The following is a 24,081-nucleotide window of genomic DNA, read 5'->3' on the forward strand; positions in this document are numbered from 1 at the left end:
ATTTGCATCATGGTCCCTTTGATGCCTTGCGCGGGAGCTGAAATTGTTGGGCTAGGAATTGATATGACCAAGTGAATGGTCTTGTGAAAGACATGATTGGTGAGGCAAGTCTACTGCAAAAGAAAGCGAAAGGCAGCTCTTATCGATAAGGATATCTCGCCAGTGAGGTGTTTGATTCAGGCTTCGAAACAAGAGACAACGACCCCGCCACCTGCTCCCCAGCAACTACTTCCATCTCTGCCATTGCATTGCACCGAAAAATCAAACCCTGCGGACAACGGCGGAGTGTGAGTTGAATATCCACATCCACACGTAGTCGGTAGCACTGTCCACCGGGCCACTGCTTGTCGCACCGCCACTGCCCGTTCTACCGTACCTAGTGCCCAAAAGCCAGTCGCCTGAGACCCTCTCTCCTTCCAGAACGAACCCCGTTTATCATTGATTTGCTCGACCGCACACCCACACCCACACCTCACCCACACCACACCGCAGCACACACCCGCAAACAAGAATCTAAGAGCCCAAAATCACCGCGCTTCCACCGACCGTCCTACCTCGACATCACATCCAATCCCCCATCCGCCGAACCTCGAGCAACAAGTTCCCTTCCCATCGCCCCGTAGACCTGCCTTTTCTGCACCGCTCCACACCTTGTCACCTCGCCCGCAATTCACCTGCCAACACAGCCGACTCCTGATCAGTCTCGGGTGCTGGGATAACCTCCTCCGGTGAGGACCGCCATCAATCACTGCGCTACCATCAATCGAGCGCTTGGTTTCACATTCGATAGCTCTCGAGCCTCTATATTCTAACCAAACAAGCGTCAGCCAAATACTCCTCTGCGGACGTCTGGTCGACATCATTCGGCCACGCCTGCCACAATCTCCATAGACAGGAGCGCCCAACGACCCTTTCATGGTTGCTGCTTAATTTAACCACGATGGCTCAAAGATACTCTTACACCGAGGAGCACCTCCTCTTCTTGCGCCAATCTCCGCTATGTGTCAAGCCACCGGGCCTTCCACCCGCTGAAGAGTGGATGGGGTATGCGACGAAGCCCCAATTTCAGATAATACATACAGGTTTGGCTAACCCCTCTATTTTCTCCAGGCCACCTCCCGAAACATTCCGCAATCAGCCCGGAAAGGTCAACGATGCTCGCAAAGGCGGCGACAGTCTGTTGCTGGGCCAGGAAAACCGGCGTCCGACGTTGGATCGCAATGCTAGCCGAACTTCAGGATGTATGGATTACCCTTTTCCCCCCCCTCCCCCAAACTACGTTGGAGAGAGTGCATGGCGCCCCAACATCAGCCAAACAATTCATCACCAATCTTTGCTAATTCGACAAAAATAGTTGCTGATGACTTGATTCTTGGCCCCCCGCGCAATGCCTTCGCATCTGCAACCGCAATCCGCGGCGCCCGGAGCGGCGATGCGGATAAAGGATCGAAGGATCTAGACAGACCGGACCGAACCGATCGCTTCAACTTCCGTAATCGTACCAACGACGCGGACTCAACCGGTGACCGACTCGGTCGGGATAATCATAATCGAGACGGCAAAGATGGCCGGAACAACAATGGCTTCCGGCGACGTGGAGACCAGGACCAGGATACCGAGGGCTGGAGTACCGTGAAGCCTCGCAAGAGCTTCGGCGCCGAAGGAGCCGAACGCTTTCAGGGACGTATGGGTGGCGCTGGTACCGACCGCTTCCCAGCTCGCGACGACCGCCGGACTAGGGACCGTGAAGACCAGGATGGTGGAAACCGCCGTACCTTCCGCCCACGTGATCAAGAAGACGAGGACCCCGAAACACCACGGAGGAATGGACTGACCAGAGGCAAGACCGACCCATGGTTCAGCAAGGACAGCGGGACCGCCACTGCCACCGAGGGCTCGACAGGACAGAAGCATATCGAAAGAAAGAGCTGGAGAGACCGTGCCCCTCCAGAGGAAAGGCCTGCGGAAAGACACAATGACCGCCAGGACAGAAACTTTGAAAGGCGCTGGGATCGCCAACAGAAGGTTGAGAACGACCCGGAGTGGATGGCCGAGCCTGCGGAAGAACCTTCTCAGGGTCGCACCGCGGACGATTTCCGCAAGTTCATGGAAGCTATGAAGAGCGGACCCAAGTCGGATGAGAAGCCCGCTTCGATAGCTCTTGACAAGCCTTCAACTGACTCCTTTTTCGAACTGGAGCCCAAGGTGCTCTCAGCACCCGCCGTCGAGAATAGACCCGATAAGTTTTTTGAGGCTTTTGGAGGTACAGGCCTTGATGCAGGCACGCCCGCTGCCGAAGCCAAGGACGCGGCCAGGCCCAAGGGAGCGAAGCCATCACGGTTCTTGTCATTCCTGGCGCAGCAGGAGAATGGCCAGCCCAAAGCTGAACCACCCACCCCGGCACCAGCCGCATCTGCTGGCGATGGGAAACCGCCATCGGGCGAGGCCGACAAGCTTGCTTTCCAGCAGCTTATAGAGAAGCTCCATAGCAGTCGTCTGGGAGGCTCAGGCAGCCCTACCCCAAATGGACCTCCACCCCCTGGCCCTCCCCGAGATGCCCCTGGAGGACTGTATAATTTGATGCCACAGAAGAGCAATGTGGCATCTCCAGAGCCATTTCAACAGTACGGAAATGACAGGCGTGATGATCCCCGCTTCCGTCCTCCACCACAGCCGTCTCCTTATGAGATGATGACATCTCGCATGGGTCTGCCGGGTCCATCTCATTCCCCGCCAGTCAGTCGGCCGGAGCATGCCTTACAGGAACTCCTTTCTCAGCGCCAGAGTCAGTCCAATCCTCGCGGGCCTCAAACACCTGGCGTGGTCAATGAGAATACGGAATTCTTGATGCACCTTATGCAGGGCCACCGGCGCGTTGAACCAATGAGGCCTGAGCAACGGCAGCCAGATCAGCATTTGCCCGAACAGCTCCTCGCCCGTATGCAACAACAGCAGCAATCCAGCAAGCAGGGGCCTCTTCCCGGAATGCCAGACCGTGAGCACCTTGAATACCAGCGTGAGAGAAGCGCGTCCCAGCGTCAGCAGCAACTTCGTGGACAGCCAGGACCACAAGGCTTCATGGATGAGAGTCAATTCCACCCCGGAGATATGAATGCCCGCCCTCCGCAACAGCCGACACAGATCCTGCAGCGGCCGATGCCTCCTCCTGGCTTGGATCACCAAATGCATCCTTTCCATATGGGTGGCCCCTCGGGCGGTGCGGGCCCGGCGCCTCAGATGCAGCCACAACGGCCAATGATCCCACCTCCCGGGCTGCTCAACAGCGGTCCTCGGAATGCCAATGTCGGGCCCATGCCCGGAATGCAGTTCCCACCAAACTTCCCGCCCCCACATGGACCCCCAGGTCCCAGCAACTTCCCATCTGTACCGCTACCTCCACACATTGGCGGCCCCCTTCCTGGACCCCCTGAGGGCATGGCAGGACCTCCCAGGCAGATGCAACCGCCTCCGGGCTTCTTTGGCGGACCCCCGCCCCCGGGCTTCATGGGACCTCCCGGTATGGGATTCCCAGGCGGTCCCGGCGCGCCGGGCGGACCGGGCGGACCAGGCCCTGATGGTCTCGGGCCAAATGTAATGGGCTATAGCGGGCTTCCCAGTCCCTTTGATAGGATGGAGCGGATGGACAGAAGGGGCATGATGCCTCCTCCGGGAAACTTCCGCGGCTAGAGGAATGACCGTGAAGGAAATCCGGACCAGCGCGTGCAAATGGCCTTGGAGCATATTATGCAGGTGCGGGAACACGAGGAACGAGTTCGTGAAGAGCACAAAAGGGAACATGGGCGGCCTCATCTTTAGCAAGCCTTCCGAGGCTCTAAAACAACGGACGTTAGCCTGAAGAAAGCAGAGACAGTTAGGGGCGTTAGATGACGATGTCACGAATTGGAAGGAGGTGACGCGTATCTTGACCGCCCACGTCTACAAGCATGCTGCCTACCTCGACGAACAGCTAGCGACTGGTATAAGATTGGGGTTCTCTTTTTAATTGTGTACGGGCATGGCCTACTCCCAAAAGAAGCGGGCAATTTTGGAACAGCGGACGGTGGTGGTGGCATAGTTCTTAAGAAAAAGGTTTTGTCTATAATGGCATAAAATCAGGGGTAGGGACGGAAGGAGTGTCTGGTGGTGATTTTACCTAGGCAAGGAATGAGATGATAGGAGTATGGGACAGAGGTTGGTGAACGATTAACCACTGATCTGTGGTGATTTTTGGGCCTCTTTTCTTTCTTTGTGAAGTCTAGTACTACTACGTTTTCTGTTTGGTGTGGATGTTGTCTGAACGGTGTTCTGTGTGGTTTAGCAGTATGTAGTAGTTGTTTGATTGGTACCTCCTACTTTGAGATAGCGCGAGGCTAAGGGAAGCGAGGGGGGTTGAAAGTGTAGGGTTATGTTTTCTGTGAGGGGGTTTAAAAGGTGAAGGTCGAGCAAGAGGAGCGTTGAAATGATGAAGTAGCAGCGTTGCTGTTGTGACTTGTGTTGCTGAAGGGGGAATCAAGCGAATAATGAAGATGAAAAAGAATTTACAGTGAGCCGGGGAGCATTGTGAAATCTTTGGGGCATAGTGATATGGAACCTGTGTTGTTGCTTTTTCCAAGATGGCACTTTTATAAAGAAGACAACAAAATAAAGCGAGAAGTGTGCTATTGCGAGGAAACAGCAGCATGGAAAAAGATACTATTTTGATTTCGTCCAGGCTCGAACTGGAGACCTTCAGTGTGTTAGACTGACGTGATAACCAACTACACCACGAAACCATTGGTTGTTGTCAAAAACAAATTGTGGAAGACTGGTACATGTGGAGAAGGTTGCGGTGGGGGCGGGATGGGTGGAGAAAAGTGTGAGGCGATGAGACGATGGATAAAGAAATCCGGGGATGTTCGTGGGAGGTATTTGAAGAGGTAGCCTTAGGCTGTTGGAAAGATTCAAGTCCAGAGAGAAGGTGCTGGTCTCTTTTGGGTGGCTATTGGGCACCTTGAGGGTCTTGCCGTTGATGAGGCAAGCGGCAAAGCGGCAAATGAGCTGTGGCACCATGGAGCTCTTCACTCAAGACGCCGTCTCAAATGTGATCACGATGCAGTCAACTGCAATAAACATCATGCCATGGGAGAATTGAACAAGTCGAAGAAATAGAAATCCCCAGAATCCCCAGCTCGGGATGACGGAAAGGCGTGTAAGTGGCCGGCCGGTCTCGGGAATTGGGCCCCCGGCCCAAGCAATCGCCAATCAGTGAGCTGGTCCCGCGCCTGGGCGACATCGCGCCTGTTGCCTCGGCATGTGCTTGCTGGGTTCGCCGACACCAACCACTCGCAATCGACTTGTCGAACGCCTCTGCTTTCTCTGTGGTTCTACGACTGCAACATTAAAGAACCAGGGCGAGTTTCTGGTATATTTTCAACAAACCTCTCCGCTGCAGTGTTTAACTGTCGAGCTTCGAGTGGCAGATGGTGATAGTAACGTCATCAATCGTCGATTCAACGCATCACTAAAGAAACAAATAACATCCATTGACCTAGCAACCCAAACGACAAAGACATCGTTGAATAAACGTTTATTTCCAACGAACCCGATTCAGTATAATATCTCCTTTCGCACGCTGCGATTCCGAACTAACACCCTCTTCTCTACCGATAAACAACAACAAAACCTTACCGGGCTCCCATCAACAACAAACCATGCCCCGCCCAACCCAAACCATAACCCTCCCCATCCTCCCCCTCCCCCCAGGCGCGGTTCTTCTCCCGGGAGTAATCCAACGAATCTCCGTCTCCTCCCTCCGCCCCGACGTCGCCTCCCTCCTCGCAGCAGTCTACACCCGCGCCGCGGCCGCCTCCACCTCGTCCAGCAAATCCGGCCCCAGCGGAAGAATAGACACCATCCCCATCGCCTGCCTCCCCCTGGCCTCCCCCATGATCAACTACAAGGGTCAACAGCTCCTCCTCCAGAAAGAAGACTCTTCATCTACACCGCCCCCGAAAATCGACCCCTCCAAAGCCACCAAGAATGACCTCTTCCCCTACGGCGTCGACTCCAAAATCACGGGTATCGAAGGTCGTGGAACGGGGGAGTTTACCCTCCTAGTCGAGGGCATCTGCCGCGTAAAGCTAGAAAAAGCCTGGACCAACACCGAAAGAGGCTTTCTCGAGGGCAGGGTAATCGACCTCGTCGATGATGCAACCGAGCTTGAAAAGGGCGGGGTGGTGCTCCAGGAATTGTTTAACCACCTCAAAATGCTGAGTCGGGAGTTGGTTGCGATTCTTAGGTTGACCGCCATGTTGCCGAGATCTGGTCAGCAGGGTTTGTCGCCTTTGTTGGCTAGGAGACTGGATCTCTTTATTACACGGCAGAAGCAGCCGGGGGCGTTGGCGGACTTTATGGCGAATATTGTGGAGGCTAGTTATGAGGAGAAGTTGATGGTGCTGGCGGCGGTGGAGGTGAAGGTGAGGGTGCAGAGGGTGATTGATTTGTTGGATAGGCAGGTGAATGGGTTGAAGAGGGGAATTAAAATTACGGCCATTAGCACGACGGGGAGTGGGATGTTTCCGTTTTTGGATAAGGGGAAGGAGGAGGAGGAGAGGGAGAGGTTTAGGAGGGGGGGGACGATTGTGCCGGTTAAGGGGGGGTTGCCTGGGGTGGGGGGGTTGCCGGGAATGTTTTCGGGGGGGCAGCAGCCAAAGGGGATGATTGGAGGAGGGGGGCAGGATGGGGAGGATCAGGAACCGAATGAGATTGAGGAGTTGGCCAAGAGGCTGGAGGCTGCGAAGCTTTCGCCTGAGGCGGCCAAGGTGGCGGAGAGGGAATTAAAGAGGCTGAAAAAGATCCATCCCGCGCAGGCTGAGTATGCTGTTACGCGGACATATCTGGAGACGCTGGCGGAGATTCCGTGGACGGTTACGACTGATGATCGGCTGGGACCGCATACGCTGCCGAGGGCGAGGAAGCAGTTGGATGAGGATCATTATGGGTTGGAGAAGGTCAAGAAGAGGCTGCTGGAGTACTTGGCGGTGCTGAGGTTGAAGCAGAGTGTGAATGAGGAGGTTGACAAGGAGATCAAGAAGGTGGAGGAGGAGCTTGGGGCCGCTAGTGCCCACAGTGACACTAAGGAGGCGGAGGAAGCGGCCGAGAAGGCTGCTGATGCAACTACTGCCCTGGAGGAGAAGATCAAGGCTAATAGTGCCAAGGTTGAGATTCTTCGCAGCAAGAGAATGGTTGATAAGTCCCCCATTCTTTTGCTTGTCGGCCCCCCAGGTGTAGGCAAGACCTCCCTTGCCCGCTCCGTCGCTACAGCCCTCGGCCGCAAGTTCCACCGCATCTCCCTCGGCGGCGTCCGCGATGAGGCGGAAATCCGCGGCCACAGAAGAACCTACGTCGCAGCCATGCCAGGTCTTATAGTGCAGGGCCTCAAGAAAGTCGGCGTGGCGAACCCAGTCGTCCTGCTCGACGAAATCGACAAGATTGGCGGCTCCAACCACCACGGCGATCCTTCTGCTGCCATGCTGGAAGTTCTCGACCCCGAGCAGAACCACAACTTTGTCGATCACTACATCAACATCCCTATTGACTTGAGCAAGGTCATGTTCATTGCCACAGCCAACAGCCTGGATACCATCCCGGCGCCGCTGCTGGACAGAATGGAGACGATTTACATTCCGGGGTACACCACGTTGGAGAAGAGGCATATTGCCATGCAGCATTTGGTACCGAAGCAGATTAGGGTCAACGGGTTGAGGGAGGAGCAGGTTGTTTTTACGGAGGAGGTGGTGGGGAGGATCATTGAGAGTTATACACGGGAGGCGGGGGTCAGAAATCTGGAAAGGGAGATTGGGTCGGTGTTGAGGGGGAAGGCGGTTGAGTACGCGGATGCGAAGGATGCGGGACACCCGGAGAAGTACAATCCTGTGCTGACGGTGGATGATCTTGAGCGATTCCTCGGCATTGAGAAGTTTGAGGAGGAGATTGCGGAGAAGACGAGCAGGCCGGGGATTGTCACGGGCTTAGTGGCGTATAGCTCGGGAGGGAATGGGAGCATCCTGTTTATCGAGGTGGCGGACATGCCGGGCAGTGGAAGGTTGCAGCTTACGGGTAAACTGGGGGATGTGCTGAAGGAGAGTGTGGAGGTGGCGCTTACGTGGGTGAAGGCGAATGCGTACGAGCTTGGGCTGACGCAGAACCCAGGGGAGGATATCATGAAGGGGAGGAGCATTCATGTGCATTGTCCTAGTGGAAGTATTCCCAAGGATGGCCCGAGCAGTGGGATTGCGCAGGCGGTGGCGATGGTTAGCTTGTTTAGTGGGAGGGCGGTGCCGCCTACTATGGCCATGACGGTATGTCTTTTCTTCTCTCATCTACTCTACGCAATATGCTAACTTTCTCTGTCAAGGGCGAAATCTCCCTCCGTGGCCGCGTCACTGCCGTCGGTGGCATCAAGGAGAAACTTATTGGTGCGTTGAGGGCGGGAGTCAAGACTGTGTTGCTACCTGCGCAGAACAGGAAGGATGTGAAGGACTTGCCGCAGGAGGTGAAGGATGGGTTGGAGATTGTGCATGTGGAGCATATCTGGGAGGCGATACGGTTTGTCTGGCCTGATGCGGAGTGGCCGGTGGATAGGAAGGGTGTCGCTGTTCAGAGTCGGTTGTAAGAAAGGGGTGGTCATGATGATGGATGATGAGGCATGGCTATTATGGGTACATATGTGAGCGGAGTTTGTTTTTGTTTTGCTTTTGAGGGGAAAGGGGGAAGAGTAAGATAGTGTGTATTGGTATTGTAATTGAGATATTTTTCATGGTTTTTATCACAAGGAGTTTCGAGGGCGTCAATGAGTGGAGATTATGATCATAGGTTGTGAGGTTCATTGATTATTGTCCACTTTTGATATCAGGGTTAAATGTTCTCATCACCAACCAGGGGGTCGTAAAAATTCCGGGTTATGTATGGCCTACGATCAGGGGGCCAGATTCATGGGTAGGGTTGATTTAGACTAAAACAACAACAAACAGTTGGTTTCTCGAACCTCTCCCTCCCTCCACTTTCCAATGTGACATGGAACTGCTGCAGAAGACATGTGTGTACGTACCTACCTACCTTGACCTACATATGCATTACGCATCCTGTGGCGGCGTCGCATGCAATGCAATGTAATGTAATGTGGATGTATGGTACTAGGTTACTAGTTACTTAACTTTTTGCTGCGGTATTATGTAGTGCAGACTGACACCACACACACACACAAACACACACACACACACACACACACACACGGAGGAAGCGGCGGAAGAAGAAGCAAGCTGAACTTGCTAGGGGGAAGGTTGAGAGGAAGGGTGGTACTGCATTTTTTGCATGGATGGGATTTTGTTACACTGCTTGGGAGGTACCCTTGTTTTTTTCTCTCTGGACTTTTGGCATCCTACTGGGCTGTGTTGTGATGTATAATTATAACACCTATTTGGGGCACTCACTGATGGTTGTAGTAGCGTGGGTTTTGGTTTCGAGGTTTGATGGTTAAGATTGGTATTTTAATAGCTCTGTTGATGTGAGATTCAGTGGGTGCAATACAAAGTCATGAAACGAAGGGAGCACGGAAACACGCGGATGGTCTGTGTACGATATATTAAATTCTTTTTTTTTTGTGTATGTGTGTGTGTGTGTGCATGTTGTTTTGTTACTTGCTTACCCAAGGTTGCAAAGGGTTACGGTTACCGGAAAAATGTCTCAGTTGTTGGTGCCAATGAAGGGGGAGAGAATTAGGGGTGGTTGGGGTGATGTGGTGTGATGACGAGGTTATGCTGTGGCGAGGCGGTGTATTGTAGTTAGGTAGCTGATTGTCAATATGTCAGTTTTGGGGATTGTTGGGGTTTTGGAAAGAGTGAGTATCTGTGTCTGGTTGAGGGTTGTGAGGCAAGTTTCCTTTTCTTTTGATGGATTTGATAGTGCTGTTTAGATGGTAAAGATTGATTTGGATATAGCGCAATGAGTGTTTTTGAACTACTTGTTTGCCTACACAAGGAAGTGTTTCAGAGTTCCACGTTGACAATGCATCATCTTCATGTGTCTATTTTGTCTCTTGACATGTTGTATTATCTGGCGCTTTGGTACCTATAACGCTTACAAGTAAAGCTTGTTGCCAAGGCGACTAACACAACTAACACTGAAATGTTAGTGCTTGAGCAACTCCCTTCTTACCCCTGAATTAGCCCGTGAGATCTCCAGGCCACTTTATTTGAGACCTGGGAATAGACAAAAGAAGTAGATCGCTCCGGGATGTCAGGTAGAGCTCTTACAGGTGCCTACATGGCACGATCTTTCTTATCATGCGGTGATCACGGCCGTTGGCTCTGTAACTCATGGACACCAGGATGGGGCCTACATGTCAATTTCAGCGTTGTATACACGTTCTTTCTGCAAGCTCATGCCGTGCCATCATTGAACCACATCTCCCATCTGATCTGCGCAGCAAGCCGCCGTCGATAACACTGGGAGAGCAAGACATTTTCGGAAGGGTACTGGAGAAAAGAAAAGTGATCTATGTGGAAGGGTTGTACAAGAAATGGAGAGGGGTATTTATCTCCTTCTTCTGCGATCTGCTGAAGCCTTTTCCTTCTCTTACTGCTTCGATTGAGGGAGAGGGACTTTGTCGCTGGCGGAATTGTGGAACACCGTTTCCAACTAGGTTAGGCGATACGAAGTGGTTGGTAGTTGGCTGGTATCATTGAGTTGTGGCTTCGTTATCTTTTTGCCATTACTATTGTTACCTACATCGATGACTGGATCTCCGGCTGAGCGAGACAAAATTCCCGGTTGGCATAGAAAGCTGGGTAGTAGTGTGGAATTGTCATACAGGTGGGCCTAGGAACTGGAGGTTGGAAAGGGGATTGTATCTCTGCATGCATTGTACTGCCTCTTGAGGGCCCTTGGGTGGAAGTCTGCTGTATATCAAGTCTATTCGAGTTACATGACATCAATTACACATGAATTCATCTCTTCCTTCAATACTGGTAGAAACATCACATTACCCCCTGTCTTTCATCGGACCTCTCACCCTCCAACCCGCCTCCGAACACACCCAAGTCGTGTAGTCACCCGCCGCTCAACCCTCGGCACCGATTACCACCAATCCACACCCGTCCAAATCTCCAGCTCCAACCAACCCAATCCCGTCCCGACCGTCAGGTTCATGGCACCCAACGATAGGCTCTCCATCCAACACTCTTTGTTTCCGGGTCCGGATGCGGGTAAGTTGAACGACGGGTACGGGTGTTACCAACAACGGCGGACTGGAACCTTTTCACGAAGCGGATATAGAACCAAGTTGCCGGGATTGTACTGAATCTTCTTTTTTTGACTAGGACAAAAGATAAAGGTTACATTGTCGTATCCCTGGAATGATATTCTTGGGGTACGGATTCGCGGCCCTTTGGGAATATGTACTGGGCTTTGCTTGCTTCATATGTGTGTGTGGTGGGCGTTGCAATGAGGGAAGTAATGTTACACTCATCTGGTATTGCTTTATCTTGGTCAGCCCGGTCTTTGCTACTGCTCCTGATTGATGATGTAACTGATCAAACTTGGGCATCACTCTTACTGTCTACCTGCGGCAACTGTAGCCGGAGAGAAAATTGCTTCCTGCTCAGGGTTCCCTGTCTTTTTGGTCTTGAGCAAGTTATCTGACCTTGTTTCGTGATGGAGTCATGAAAGGTACCCAATCCCGGCTGTAAACAGGGAAAGACATGTCCTGCAAGAAAGGAAACGGAAGCAAGGAGTTAATCTCGCCGTGGTGGTCAAGCAAGAATATCCCGCGCATCTGGCGGAGGTCGCGGGCTAAAGTACCGCGAAATCATCGTGTACTATTTCCAGAACACATTCCCCTCGCTTCTGCGTGGGCCTCTCGGGTTGAATATAGCGTCTCACCGATGAAGGTCATGTCAACCGATCGAGACGGACGAATGAATGGCAACTGATCCGTGGATCGAAGCGGGAAGAAATTGGAAAGCCATGGTGGTTCAACGGGATGAGGAATGCTTGTTGTCAACCTAGAAGGCAGCTGGGAGTATGAGGTGGTAGTCAATAGCTGTTTGCTGATACTCCAATCCCCCGTTGATCAGCTCCATGATATGATGGCATGATCCTGAGTCCCAGAGTCCATTACCCATGAAAATCATAATCCTCATGTCGTCCTCACCCATCATGCACCAAGCAAGCAGTTGCAGGAAAGAGCTGCATCTTCCCAACATTCTGCCCAAATTTAGGGAAATTTTCCAAGGAGAATATTCTCCGTCGGAATAAGCACCCGAGCCGTGAGAAAAAAAAGAAAAAAGCCTTGGCCTGCGTTTTCGAATACCCTTTCTCCTTCCTATAATTGTCTCAACAGCAGGTAGAGATCCACCAGTCATCATCACAGTAAGGTAGCCAGTCAGTCATATCCACCGGACAACCTGCAAGCTCAGGGCCAGACCAGCCTTACAACACCCTCCGACTTTCCTACTTTGGCCAAGTCAAGCTCTCCCTCCTCCTCATGGAGCATGCGTGGCACCCCATTCTGGTAAATACCTTGTAATGCAAGAATGCTACCCTCTCCCGCCTCAGGACCAATGCAGCCGAGATTAAAGGACACAACGGCGTAGATCTGCGAACCGCATGCATAGGTCAGGGCGATCATATAAGGCCTCATACACTTAAGACTGCAGCTATTGGATGAGCGAGACTCCAACACAAATCACTGGGCGGCTCTCGAAGCCTTTTCGCTGTGTCATTTGTGTGTGTGTGTGTAATATCCCTCAATCCTAAAAGTTGACCAAGTGCCAGGTAAGATCGACCTCCTAGGCGGGAAGATCTCTTGTCAGATCTGAGCATCTAGGCCCTTGTTTTACCCCTTGGGCCGTGCGGTCTTTACCACCTATTATCCCCTTTTTATATCCGGGGTTGAGCAAGAAAAGATAAATAACTTATCGTCACCTCAGGGTCAATGAGCGGATCCTCCGTCCCCCATCCCCCCATCACATCTGACGCAGCCCAAGAGCTTCTAGATGGATGACGGGACACATTTGCGGGATATGTTGCCGCCCAGCCAAAAGTCAAGTCATAAAAAGGGGGGGCCAGCATTTTGACAGGGGGGGCAGCCCCCAAGAAAAAACCCAGGGTTTGAGTAGTAGTAGAAGAAAGCGAACCCGTCAGTGTGTACATAGAAGTTCCAGGATGCTGCCGTGTCATTCTGGGTTGTTGCGTGGTGGAGTGGTAAGCACAAAGCACCGTTGCATCGCGAGCGGGTCTTCCGTCTGTTAGAGCAGAATCTGGGACAAGACCAAAGCCGTTCGCAGTCGCTACCAAAGGTTGCAACCCTACGGAGCTGGCTCTCAACCAGCATCCGTGGATAGTTACTTTTCCATCCCATCTTTTCTTCCGTCCCGTTTCGCAGGAGCAAGCAGGAATTTGTCTGTAGGTTGCTCGCCCCAAGCACCCCAAGCACTCCAAGCGCTCGGCGATGGATCCTGCCGCGGAACCCCCTTTCGTCCGATGTTGACGTGATGGTTTCGGCAGGTTTTCCACTACACACACCCTCTCTCGAGGAGGCCTGATGATGATATGTACTGAGATTTCTTGAAAGGCCGGTCCAGTTGACGTTCAAATTCCTGGAAGAAGGAGCATGATCTGCAGCGACCTGGTGGCGCCGAAAAGCAAGCTGCAAGCAATGCAGAAGCGAGTGCGGGACTGGAAAATGCTGGAAATAGGAGGGGCAATGACGGGGGTGGTATAATAGCCCTGGGGTCTAAAGCTTTGGAGTATCAGATGAAAAGTCAAAGAGTATCTAGATCCATCAGACAACGTGTGGTCTTGACATGTGATCATTTATCAGATTAGTTGGCGCACTCCGGACTCAGTGACATAGCAAGCGAACTGGGAGGGTATCCAGACTCGGAATGAGCCCCGTGGTGATGGGTAAATTTCCCGGCCACGAGGAGACAAGGAAAGAGAAAAGAAGATTTGACGGCGGTGCCCGGTGGCCGACGGGAAAGCTCATGGTTCCCCACACTACATGGGCTTTTGGAGCAAGGATGAGAGAAGTGAAGATAGAACCAATGGGTCCAAAAGTCCTATCGTAAACTCTTTTTGTTCGCAAATGATGGTCGACGGCTCTGGAAAAGAGGTACAGAGTGCTGACGGAAGACAGTGGTTCCGTGTCGAGGGGCACATAGCCCTGGACGAGCTGAAAGATGACCCTGACTGATACCAGTGTCCTACAAGAGGTCTTTCTGGAGTCAACACACCATTGTAATTTCTTCCTGCGGCAGGTACAGCAGTCACAGACGGGATGATGCACCGTGATAGCAGTGATAGAGGGACCGTTTGTGGACATCCGTCATGACAGCAAAGACAAAGAAGTCGAAGCTACCCTACATGCTGCCACTGGCTACCCAGCATGCAATTTGGGGGAGGATCGTGTTGATCTCCCATCGATCAAAGAAATGTTCCATTCTCTGTCTCTGCCCTGTTGACGTCGATAAGAGACAAGACCAGACGAGCCCAACCGAGGCTACGCGAGACAAGACGATACGAGACGAGTGCAACCGTCTGTGGGGTGCACAACGCTTCGATGGGGAAATGCAAGATTGCAGATGGACCCGTAGAACCAAAGAGGCATCCATTTCATCGCTCCTGTCGACGATGTATTTTTCAACGAGCAGTGTCGTTCGGACGCTTTTCTCAAGTTCCAATTCTTTCGGCGACTTGCCCAGCCCAACTTGGTCCTAAAATGGCCCCTGCATTCCCCGAAGGTAACCTCTCGACGCAAGTCTGGATTACCTCGGAGAACGGAAAGTGTGATGATTGGCCGGGTGTCAAGTCGGCGGGGGACCAGCCACAGTAGTGTATGCAGACTGAGAAAGATGCTGATAACTGGTGATGGGGCGGACCCGTTTTCCCCTAGGCGTCCGCATGAGCACCGATATACATGGCCAGTAACTGATATCCGGGTGTTGGTGTTGATTCTTTTTCCCAAGTGCCGAGCTGGGCAAAGAATAGTGCCTTTGCCCAGGTTCGTCATGCTTGCTGTTGATACAAAAGTCAAGTTTGATCAACGACAGGCGCCAAGCTTCCAGACACTGAGAATCATGGAAGCGATTTTCCATGGCCAAAGCGCCGTGGTTCCCCCACATCACTAACTGCAAACGGGCGCTTGGTGCTACCGACGCCTGTTCGGCCGTTATTTGCGTGTTCGCGTCTTTCTTCGTAGCGTACAGAGCATTACCGGAGCTTCAGGACGGGCCCGACTCGGCACGTCCCCAGTTCGTATATCTCCGAGACTTCCAGACGTCCTCCGTCCGTAGCCATGACCTGTCACGACCAAGGCAGGTAACCGAGGCATCTCGACCTTGAATCCTTGAAGAATGCGACGTGAAGCTCATGGAGGTGACAGCATGATCCTCGGCAGAGAGCTTCTCCGGCGTGTTGTTGTCAACGGACAGTGATGAGAGTGACATCTGCTGCTCCAAGACACGCACCCACGAAGGGCCACACGATGCTCCCTGTAACCCCTGACTTATATTAGCCCAATTAAAGGCAGCAGTGGGTGATCTTGCCGTCGTCCGTCGGGTGTTGTCGTCTGGGCCCCGGCCCCAGGATGTGACATGGGATCTGATCAAATCTCGTTGATGCTCGGGTGGCCCCAGCTTGCGTCTTGGGGATCGACGTCCTGCACGATGTTACCCTTTTTGGCTGGCCCACGGGCATGTCGCACCAGACCCAACAAGGAAATCAATTAAAGTTTAGGGGTTGATTGACTTACACGTACTTTATCTTGACTTCGCGCCCACCCACCCCCAGATATCCGCGCTAGAAATTCATACTGTAGAGGATAATGCCTCCCCTTCCGCATGATGCTTCCATAGGTGTTCATTGCGCCGGACGCGCACCGTTGTGCGTGCTTTCATCTCGAAGTCTGTGCCTTTTTCTCTGCCAGGACATCCTGTAAAGAACAGCACCGGCGTGGAAAATGCTAAGGAGCCACTGGGGTGCCAGGGGGAGCACCACCATGACGGAACCGCATGCCACGCCCGCAATTTGTGCGCGCCGTGGAGGGGCGATCTGCCGTCCAAATGACAGTTCGCAGCACACGGTTTACCGACCTGTACCTGCCTCTATTGGGGCAAAGCAATCAGATTGTTGGGCGAACTCCTGCCGCACATATGCGCGTGAGTTGGGATGACGAGATTTGTGTGCTCAACCGATGGAAGATGTTCGTGCTGTGTAACCAGCTTCCAATCGACTGAGACACCGTCTGCAGCTCTCATTGGTCGATTTTTGTGATTCGCTCCTGCGTGCTCCGGAACTCTGGTGAAGTGCCATACTGGAAGTGGTGGGGTGGTTCAACCACCCTCAGCAATCCGACCTGATTTTTGTTCCGAGCTTCCAAGGTTGGTGTAGGTGGTCGGATGCTTCCGGGTTCCCTCCTCAGCAACCCGGAATCCCCTCTCATCCTGAGACGGCCGCCGACGTTGAGATCTGACTCCCGGGAGAGGGCCCGGCCGTCCACCGTCGCCGTGCTTCGGAAATTTTGTGACGGCGGGGAGATCAGATAAAAGCGGTAAGGCTAATGTTAGCGCATGTAGGGGACAGCTGCTCGGCACGCTCACGGCGGCTCCAAAACGGAAGAATGTGGCCACGGGATGGGCCTTCTCTTGATTGTGGGTGGGAGCTGCTTCTCATTTAGAAATCCACCCGCCCAAACGGCTCGCTTCCCGAGTCGAGCGTGCTGCGGGCAACGCATTGCCTGGCCGAATTGGGAGGGGCATGATGTGTAACTCAAAGACTGGATGAAATGTGATGGACACCGGGACATTGGAAAGATCAGAAGACTCGGTTAGGGCGAGGTTGGCAGAGAGGTGCACCGGTAAATCTTCGAGGAACCCCCGCCCACGCCGTCGGGAATCGGGATCCGTACTATAGCGGCCTCGCTGCCAGGATGGGGGCGAGGTGGGTACAGAAAAAAAGGTGTAACCGCCTAGCACTGCAACGCAAACGGTCACTAATGTAGCAGATGATGAAAGATGCAAAGAGGTGTAAAGACTTTTCTTTGAGGGAGACGAAGAGCAAAGCGGAGATAAGCGTACCTATAGCATCGTCGATAACGCCCATGATCACCGTCAACCCAAGACAAGACCCCCTCCAAACTTGACACAGCATGAACTCGGGAGATCCTTGGTGATGCTGTTGACGAAGGAGATTAGATCAGACTGTACACGATGGGTACACCACCTCGCCGTGGACCTGAGCGAGATGTCGTCACAGCGGGCTGCTGCAGGTGCATATCCGCACACCCGATTTCTTCCAAAGCTGAAGAAAGAACTTTTGATGTGCCCGTGGCGCTGACACATTCGAGGCACGGCCATGTAGGGTTTCAGAAGGGTGCATGTACTGGAGGTCAGCCTTGCACATATCACCCTCGAAATTGGCCCTGCTTGATAAAATACCTCACGACGTGCCACATCTGGGGTAATTCCTGTCAAAATCTGCGCGCCAAGATGAGGAAGTTGAGGTAACTCTTAATTACATTGATATTATTACTACAAGAGCATGCCACCACGGTGCCTTTACCAGTCTCCCAGTGCACTGCTGTACGGGTTTTTGGTAGCGGCACCTAGGTTGTGCCCCCCATGCTCTGGTGCCCGGGTCCTTGTCAGGGGAGCTCATGCTTGCCGGCATACCCCTCCAAGACCTCATGTTGGTGGTTCCTTCCGTCCTGGGACCGAAATGTCAAATTCTAACGGCAACTGTGACCCAGCTGTCGATAACCGGGGCAAGAACGACCGTCCTACCCGTAATACTGGAAGGAGCAATCCATCACCTGAGCTGTCACCCCAGATTACTCCGTATCTACATACACTACTCTTCCCCGGATCGGCTCCCAGCGAAACAGGAATAGCTTTACTCACGTCTGGGTCCCTCCTCATCTCGCGCCAGCGGATCAAGATCATCAACATCCGGCCCCACCCCCGTCATCTCGGCGGCACTCGGAAGATAGCTCTTGTGGGCCCCTGTTGCGCATCCGTTCTGGATTTCCGGGGCAGGCCAGCTCCAGACAGGAGTCTTGATACGGGACACGGACGCGTTGATGAACGTTCGAAGCTCCCTCTCTCTCTCAAATCTCAGTGCTGTCACTAAAAGAGACGATACAGCGGAGCGACCCTGGGCCAATCGACGTCTCCCATCGGCGACCCGTCTGCATGGTGCGTTACTGGGTGCGTTGCCCAGCGTTCGGTTCCAACTGTCTGCAACGGCACTGGTGCACTGCTACCCAGTCTAACTGTCGGTCATATTAACCGTAGCAGAAGTAGCAGGGAGGCACCCAGACGCCCAAAAAGTACTTACCCATTCCCTCCCACCGCAGCGACTGGGCTCGTTCTCGATTTTGAACCCTCCCCTCCCCCCTCCACTGTCTGTGCCCTGTAACAGCCCTGAGATGACCGGGGGGTTTGCTGGCATTGTGGTTTACCCTTCGATTTGCAGCCATCCATGGCCATCCACCTACCAGGGTGACCTGCCTACGACTATCCCTGCTCCGTCTAGCCCCATCTCAAATGCGCCGTTGCTCTTCTTTAAGTCGCACAAAAACCACCGGCTTCCACTGGCTCCAAATCTCTCCTTCAACCGACCGACTCTCACTAGCCGCCCAGCCTGAGAGTAGTATCACCGAGCATCGATATATACGGCACGACGACCACCCGGCACCTGGCACCTCTCCAGCACCTTGGGCACCAATCCATACGCGCGCCTTTTCACGCCTCCAGCTCCCCAGACGACGAACAGGGTGACGATACACTTCTTCTGCAGCTCTCCGATAGTCTTCCTCCAATCTTCGGTCATCTGGCGCAGAGCACTAACACGGTTGTGCGCGCTGTGCTGTGATACTCGATTCACCAGGACTCCCCATACCGGGAATCACCCTCTGCGTCATCGCTTGTCTGACAACCAGGCCTCCTTTCTCGTGCGTCTGCAGCCGACTCCTTCTCCAGTAAACAAGCGGCCGGTTCAGTTCGGCCGGATCCTGCTGTCGTCCATCCTCAAAAGGGGACCGCTGTCTTGGACCAAAGAAGAGGCGCCAAAGGCCCGCCTCCGAAGCACTTGCCATCTCGCCCCACGTCAGACTTTTGCATCTTTTCGAAAACATCATAAACCTCTTTCAGGAGACCCGCCAAATATTCTGGCCCCCGAGGACACCGGGCAGTGACACTCTTGAACTTGGCTGCATCGGGTAATGTCGATCAGCGTCTCTGGATCTGGGGTACGGTCTGGAAGTTTGTCTCCCCAGGCGGAGACTTCCGTGAGACCATCGTGTTAACTGAGCTTACACCGACGCCGTCCTCATCGAAGCCCTCGACCCGAGTTAGACGGTCCCCTTCCGGACTCTTGGCTACGCCAAAGCCGCCTCCTCCATGCAGCGCAGCCATCCAGGTGACGACTCCTGGACACCTCTCGGCCAACGCCGAGGGATATCAGACCTGGCGCGATCCGCCTTGAGTCTCGACTTGCACTGGGTCAGGGCAGACACTGAAAGTGCTGCTCGTCAGAGGAGCTATCCCTCTCCCCCCATGTCAGGATCTCCATCGATCCCCCCTAAACTCAGCCAGGAGGCAGCCGAACGGGCGCAGGGAAGCTATCAGCCCATCACGCAGGATGTTTACCGTGGAATCCCAACATCACAAGGTCACGAAAGAGCGCAGGCGAGTAACATAGCCGGACCTTCTCGGCAATTCCTCACCGATCCACCAGAACGAACCGCATATTCTTTCCCTCCACAGCAATCTGAGAGACCGGCACCTCAGCCTCTTACTTACTCCCATTTGTCCAGCCAGATCGGTGGACAACCAGGGCCGGCATATCTCCCAATCCCAGGCACAGGCAGTGCAGTTGGGCCACCGGGACAGCTAGCAGCTTCGCAAACCTATCCTTCAGCACTTCACTCACAGCTGCAAGATCCTCTTCAACATAGCTCTGCAAAGGCGAGGAAGACCAAGGGGCATGTGGCATCCGCATGTGTGCCGTGCAAGAAAGCCCACCTTCGGTTGGTTGCCCTGTCAAAACCTGTTGGCATTGCCTAAAGACACGAGACTGACAGCTTGCAGATGTGACCGTAGGTACCCAGAGCCCTTTCGCCCCGATTGATCACAAGAAGCAGGACAGAAATTGGACGCAGAGTGTGAACAGGCATCGCCAACGCTGCGGCACCGCAAATGCGATCCCTGGTTTTGATTGACATGATATTGTCAACAATTCCGGGATTGTTTTAGGCGCGGCATCGACTAGCGCCTAGCACCAGTGTGACGCGGTATACCCCCATGAGCAATTTCTGTTTTTGGCACGGCATACTCAAGATGAGACGACCCACTAGGCCAGTGACGAATGGGTTGGGAACTCTTGGGCCGCCCGACTGCAGGAACGGGTGGAGGTGGTTCTCAAGCGGGTTCCATGCTGTTCCGGGCCCGGGTAGGAGAATGCAGATAATCCAGCATGCTTATGCGTGGATGAGCTCGCCGACAGTTGGCTCGCTACTGCAGCGCGGATGCTTGGTCCTGCGGCAAAACCGGGCCGCTGCCCTTGAGGTGTGGTGGGATTCCCGCAAATACACGGCCCGGACGCCTCTGTTTCCACCATCGTTTTAGCCATGGTGGCGCCGAGATGGGAATGGGCTTTGTCGATGAGGAATCCCAACTGCTTGTCCTTTCTGTTCACCAAGTACTTCGAAGTTGCGATTAGAGAATCTGCTGACCGTTTTCACAGCGGAGCGACCTTGTAGCCGATGTGTCTCTCAAAACAAGGCCGATCAATGCGTCGACGTCCAGCACAAGAAGCGCGGGCGACCCCGGCTTCGAGACGACAACCAGACGAGATATGAAAGCGGGGGAAGGATGGGAAGTGCAGCAGAGGCCATGAGAAGGCCCTTGACGTCCGTGTATGGCTCGGGTTCCACGATGGGTATGGTTCAAAGTGACAGTCTCCGACGCACTCAGTCGTATCGCGTGCTGAAATCTCAGCCAGCCGAATCAATCGCACCGAGATTCCTCGAACGAGGTTTGGCAGCTGATGCAAACGTTTTTCCAGCTCCCCTATCGATATCGACAACGAGGGTTCCCGAAGAACCAGTGGCATACTTGAGGGTTGTTGGCCTGGAGTTTTTGAAGGCATCGGCAACCTTCTACAGCGCCATAGGACGGCCGTCGAGAACGGGTTTCAAACTGCTGGAGGATGTACTTGCACCCGGTGATCGCGGCAAGGCCGAGAGGATTGACCGACAGACAAAGGAGGAGCAACGGAACAGAGAGATGGGACTGCCGGCCATGACGACCGTCGATGAGCAAGCCCACTTTGCTCAAAGACTCGGGTTCGGCGCAGATGACATTGCAAGATACCAGACAGACTGGAGGGTGGAGCATCTTACCTTTGAGGGAGAAGATGGTCAGCATCGACAATTTCCAACTCGATTTGGGCTGGTGAAGGAAGATTCGGTTTGGTTTGTCGTACTAATCCTCCAGATCCAGCCACCTAGACCATATCAGTACCCGACGCCCTCGCCGAACCCAAGAGACAACACATATCCGTATCAGCCCACGCCCCTGTCGTTTTCCCAGCCCACGCCCATGTCAGCGACGTTCGATCCGAGGCAATCAAGGCTAGGAGAGCCTTCGCCCTACGGAGCGAGGCAGTCGATGGCCATTGGAGCCCCGCCACCATCGATAATGACGGGAAGGAGCCCTGGCCTTCCCTCAGGTTACGTCCCATCTCCAAACAGGCCTAGCTACCCAGAAACGTCATCCTCCTACCAGGTACCCAGAAGCGAGATTCATCCTCCATCAAGTCGGCCGCCTCAGATGCAAGGGTACCAGCTTCCACCGTTGAACCTTGGGCCTTCCACGGGTCCTTCCCAACCGCAGCCACAAGAGCGGCAGTCTCGAGGAGATCGACCACGAGTTGATATTGGCGGTCTCCTTGATCACCCGGGTCACCCCAGGGATCCACCACCACCCCAACAATGATACTCATGATGAGATGGGCAATTCAAAGACCAGGATATGGGAGCGGCGGTGCGATTTGCCGTGGGATGTCAAAAGCATGTTGTTGATCATTTTTTGGTTAGCTCCGCAGGTTTGGATGCAAGTTTCGCCGGGCAGGAATATTCGTGAAGTTGATCGCGCTTTCGAGTGGCTTTGCATAGATGATACCACTGTACAATTGGCAGAAGTTGTGGGCCGCGGTGCATTTTTGGGCGTTGGAATGTCTTTGTGGAGGATGTTTGGGGCATATGCCATTGTGTGGCACTTTTCTCTCTTCTTTTTTGTGACTTTCTGTTTCTCTTCTGTGTTTTTCTTCAGACTCCTTTTTCGCTTCTTTTCATTTCTTCGACATCTTTTGACTTCTCTTCTTTGAGAACCGCCGCGGCGGGCTTGGTTGTTGGCTAGGCGGTACCGGGCTTTTTTCCTCTTGTATGGGATTGTTATCCCTTTTCAGGCAGGCGGAAGGGATGCCGCGCTTTTTTGGGGGAGGATTATCTTTGGTGGACTTTTCTTGTATGAACTATAGTGTGGTGGATAAATGCGGACATAGCGATTGGTACGTGTGAGTCGGAAAAACCGGGAGGGGGAAAGGATATACTGGGAATTAACTGTCAATGTCTTGTTGGCTGTGTGCTTGGGAACTCTTTGTCGATGATGTTTGTTGTGTGTTGTGTGTATATGTTGCTGTCGTTTGGGTTGTTGTGAGAAGTGAAGAAGGGGGGGGAAGAGAACGAATGAGATGGCATGGGATATTCGCCTATGTCGGGTCGACATGATCATCCCGGGGTTCCTTCCTTTCCCCTCTCGTATGTATGCTGATATGCGGCCCGTCTGGTAGGCCGGCCCACCATCACTCATTCCTTTGTAGATCCGGACGGTCCAGGCCCAGCATGGGATCTTTTTTTGGGAAATGAAATAGGAGGTGCGGTTGCTATCAATAGATGTTGACCCGGAGTTTCGGTAACATGGCTCGAATGTGTGGGTGGTGATCTGATGGTTGTGTGGGGCAACCGTTGTTGAGATGAGGGGACGTTGATTTAAGGTTGGTTTTTAGTCGACCGTTGGAAAGTTTGGCGGACCTCCTCCACCCGTTTCCGCACATGCCACCTCTCCGTGCCGGGCCGTTGCTCAAAGGGGGGAGGGAATGGTGTGCCGACGGGACGTGCCGGTCGTGGGTACTGATCTGGGTCGTTGTTGAAGATCGCACACCTGGTGATGACGAGAAGGAATAGGAAGAAGTGCCCGGGGGGAATCAGGCGACCATGGCGGCGGGTAGGTGTGTGTGTGTGTCGGATGAAAAGGGAAACGCCACATGTCTCTTCGCTTGGCCGAGGAGGGAAGGTCCTTTTTTTTTTTCAAGGTTTTGCAACCAAAGGGCCCTTTTAGGTCGTACCCGAAATACGCGGGTGGAAATAGATTGCGGTGCCTTGCTGCTGGCTGCTTGCTGACATGAATGAATCCTGAATGTCGGTTGTCGGCACTTGCTTCCATCCATCCATCCATCCATCCACCCTTTCCCTTTCCCTCAACACATCGTTGACCTAGGCAGTTGGTTTTTTGTTGACGTCGAAAGAGTCGAGAATTGGACAGCTGCCGGGTGGATTCTATGGGGACGGGTCAGGTATTAATATCGATAGCGTCAGAAATTCCAAATAGGAGATCGGGCTGGGTGAATCATGTTGTGGTCTCGCTCGGGTCGGGTTGAAGGAGACGGCCGGCTGGCTGGCTGGCGCTCGGTCGGTCGGTGTGTGTCGGTCGATCGGTGTAATATGAATCACTTTTCTTTTCTTTTCCTCATTACCCGTGTTGAAGGCTTGGGGTGTTTGTGAGACCCTTTTCGCAAACAAGAAACGAAGCGGGAAGAAACAAAAAAGCGAAGCAGAGAAAGGGAGGAGGAGGAAGGCATGAACAAGCAATGAACATTTTCAAGTAACACCCAAAAATAGGTTTTTTTTGTTGCTCTCTGTCCAAGGCATATATATCAGACTTGCAACCATCCTGACATGTTATAATAACACAACATCCAAGC

General features: G+C 53.3%; 7 protein-coding genes and 1 non-coding gene across 8 annotated transcripts; 7 read left to right on the forward strand and 1 right to left on the reverse strand.

Annotated features, from left to right (window-relative positions):
• The first annotated feature begins 197 nt into the window (after positions 1–197).
• QC761_602990 (uncharacterized protein) lies at positions 198–4,651 on the forward strand. The gene is made up of 3 exons (XM_062880747.1): positions 198–1,044; positions 1,111–1,241; positions 1,355–4,651. The coding sequence occupies exons 1-3, from the start codon at positions 941–943 to the stop codon at positions 3,685–3,687; spliced, it is 2,568 nt and encodes an 855-aa protein (XP_062729400.1). The 5' UTR covers positions 198–940; the 3' UTR covers positions 3,688–4,651.
• Positions 4,652–4,698: 47 nt separating this feature from the next.
• On the forward strand, positions 4,699–4,772 carry QC761_0091850. The gene has a single exon. It is a non-coding gene; the product is annotated as a tRNA-Val (tRNA).
• A 470-nt stretch (positions 4,773–5,242) lies between these two features.
• Positions 5,243–8,814, forward strand: QC761_602970 (uncharacterized protein). Its single transcript, XM_062880746.1, has 2 exons — positions 5,243–8,339; positions 8,396–8,814. Exons 1-2 carry the CDS (start codon positions 5,691–5,693, stop codon positions 8,651–8,653), a joined length of 2,907 nt encoding a protein of 968 aa, XP_062729401.1. The 5' UTR covers positions 5,243–5,690; the 3' UTR covers positions 8,654–8,814.
• Positions 8,815–17,450: 8,636 nt separating this feature from the next.
• Positions 17,451–18,307, forward strand: QC761_0091870 (uncharacterized protein; the record flags this gene model as incomplete). The annotated part of the gene is made up of 3 exons (XM_062872978.1): positions 17,451–17,724; positions 17,786–18,121; positions 18,180–18,307. The coding sequence occupies exons 1-3, from the start codon at positions 17,658–17,660 to the stop codon at positions 18,305–18,307; spliced, it is 531 nt and encodes a 176-aa protein (XP_062729402.1). The 5' UTR covers positions 17,451–17,657.
• A 383-nt stretch (positions 18,308–18,690) lies between these two features.
• QC761_602965 (uncharacterized protein) lies at positions 18,691–19,132 on the reverse strand (the record flags this gene model as incomplete). Its single annotated transcript, XM_062880745.1, has 2 exons — positions 18,691–18,903; positions 18,947–19,132. 2 exons carry the CDS (start codon positions 19,130–19,132, stop codon positions 18,691–18,693), a joined length of 399 nt encoding a protein of 132 aa, XP_062729403.1.
• A 304-nt stretch (positions 19,133–19,436) lies between these two features.
• Positions 19,437–20,166, forward strand: QC761_602960 (uncharacterized protein; the record flags this gene model as incomplete). Its single annotated transcript, XM_062880744.1, has 2 exons — positions 19,437–20,065; positions 20,127–20,166. The coding sequence occupies 2 exons, from the start codon at positions 19,437–19,439 to the stop codon at positions 20,164–20,166; spliced, it is 669 nt and encodes a 222-aa protein (XP_062729404.1).
• Positions 20,167–20,679: 513 nt separating this feature from the next.
• QC761_0091900 (uncharacterized protein) lies at positions 20,680–20,934 on the forward strand (the record flags this gene model as incomplete). The annotated part of the gene is made up of 2 exons (XM_062872979.1): positions 20,680–20,718; positions 20,782–20,934. The coding sequence occupies 2 exons, from the start codon at positions 20,680–20,682 to the stop codon at positions 20,932–20,934; spliced, it is 192 nt and encodes a 63-aa protein (XP_062729405.1).
• A 38-nt stretch (positions 20,935–20,972) lies between these two features.
• Positions 20,973–22,034, forward strand: QC761_0091910 (uncharacterized protein; the record flags this gene model as incomplete). Its single annotated transcript, XM_062872980.1, has 1 exon — positions 20,973–22,034. The coding sequence occupies one exon, from the start codon at positions 20,973–20,975 to the stop codon at positions 22,032–22,034; it is 1,062 nt and encodes a 353-aa protein (XP_062729406.1).
• Positions 22,035–24,081: the final 2,047 nt, after the last annotated feature.

Source organism: Podospora bellae-mahoneyi, chromosome 6 (assembly GCF_035222275.1).
Source record: "Podospora bellae-mahoneyi strain CBS 112042 chromosome 6, whole genome shotgun sequence".
Lineage (NCBI taxonomy): Eukaryota > Fungi > Ascomycota > Sordariomycetes > Sordariales > Podosporaceae > Podospora > Podospora bellae-mahoneyi.

Coding starts and splice junctions, on each gene's coding strand:
- QC761_602990 (XM_062880747.1), top strand. CDS start 941: ATGGCTCAAAGATACTCTTACACCGAGGAGCACCTCCTCTTCTTGCGC. Junction 1,045..1,110: donor CCCGCTGAAGAGTGGATGGG/GTATGCGACGAA, acceptor TATTTTCTCCAG/GCCACCTCCCGAAACATTCC. Junction 1,242..1,354: donor TGCTAGCCGAACTTCAGGAT/GTATGGATTACC, acceptor CGACAAAAATAG/TTGCTGATGACTTGATTCTT.
- QC761_602970 (XM_062880746.1), top strand. CDS start 5,691: ATGCCCCGCCCAACCCAAACCATAACCCTCCCCATCCTCCCCCTCCCC. Junction 8,340..8,395: donor CGCCTACTATGGCCATGACG/GTATGTCTTTTC, acceptor TTCTCTGTCAAG/GGCGAAATCTCCCTCCGTGG.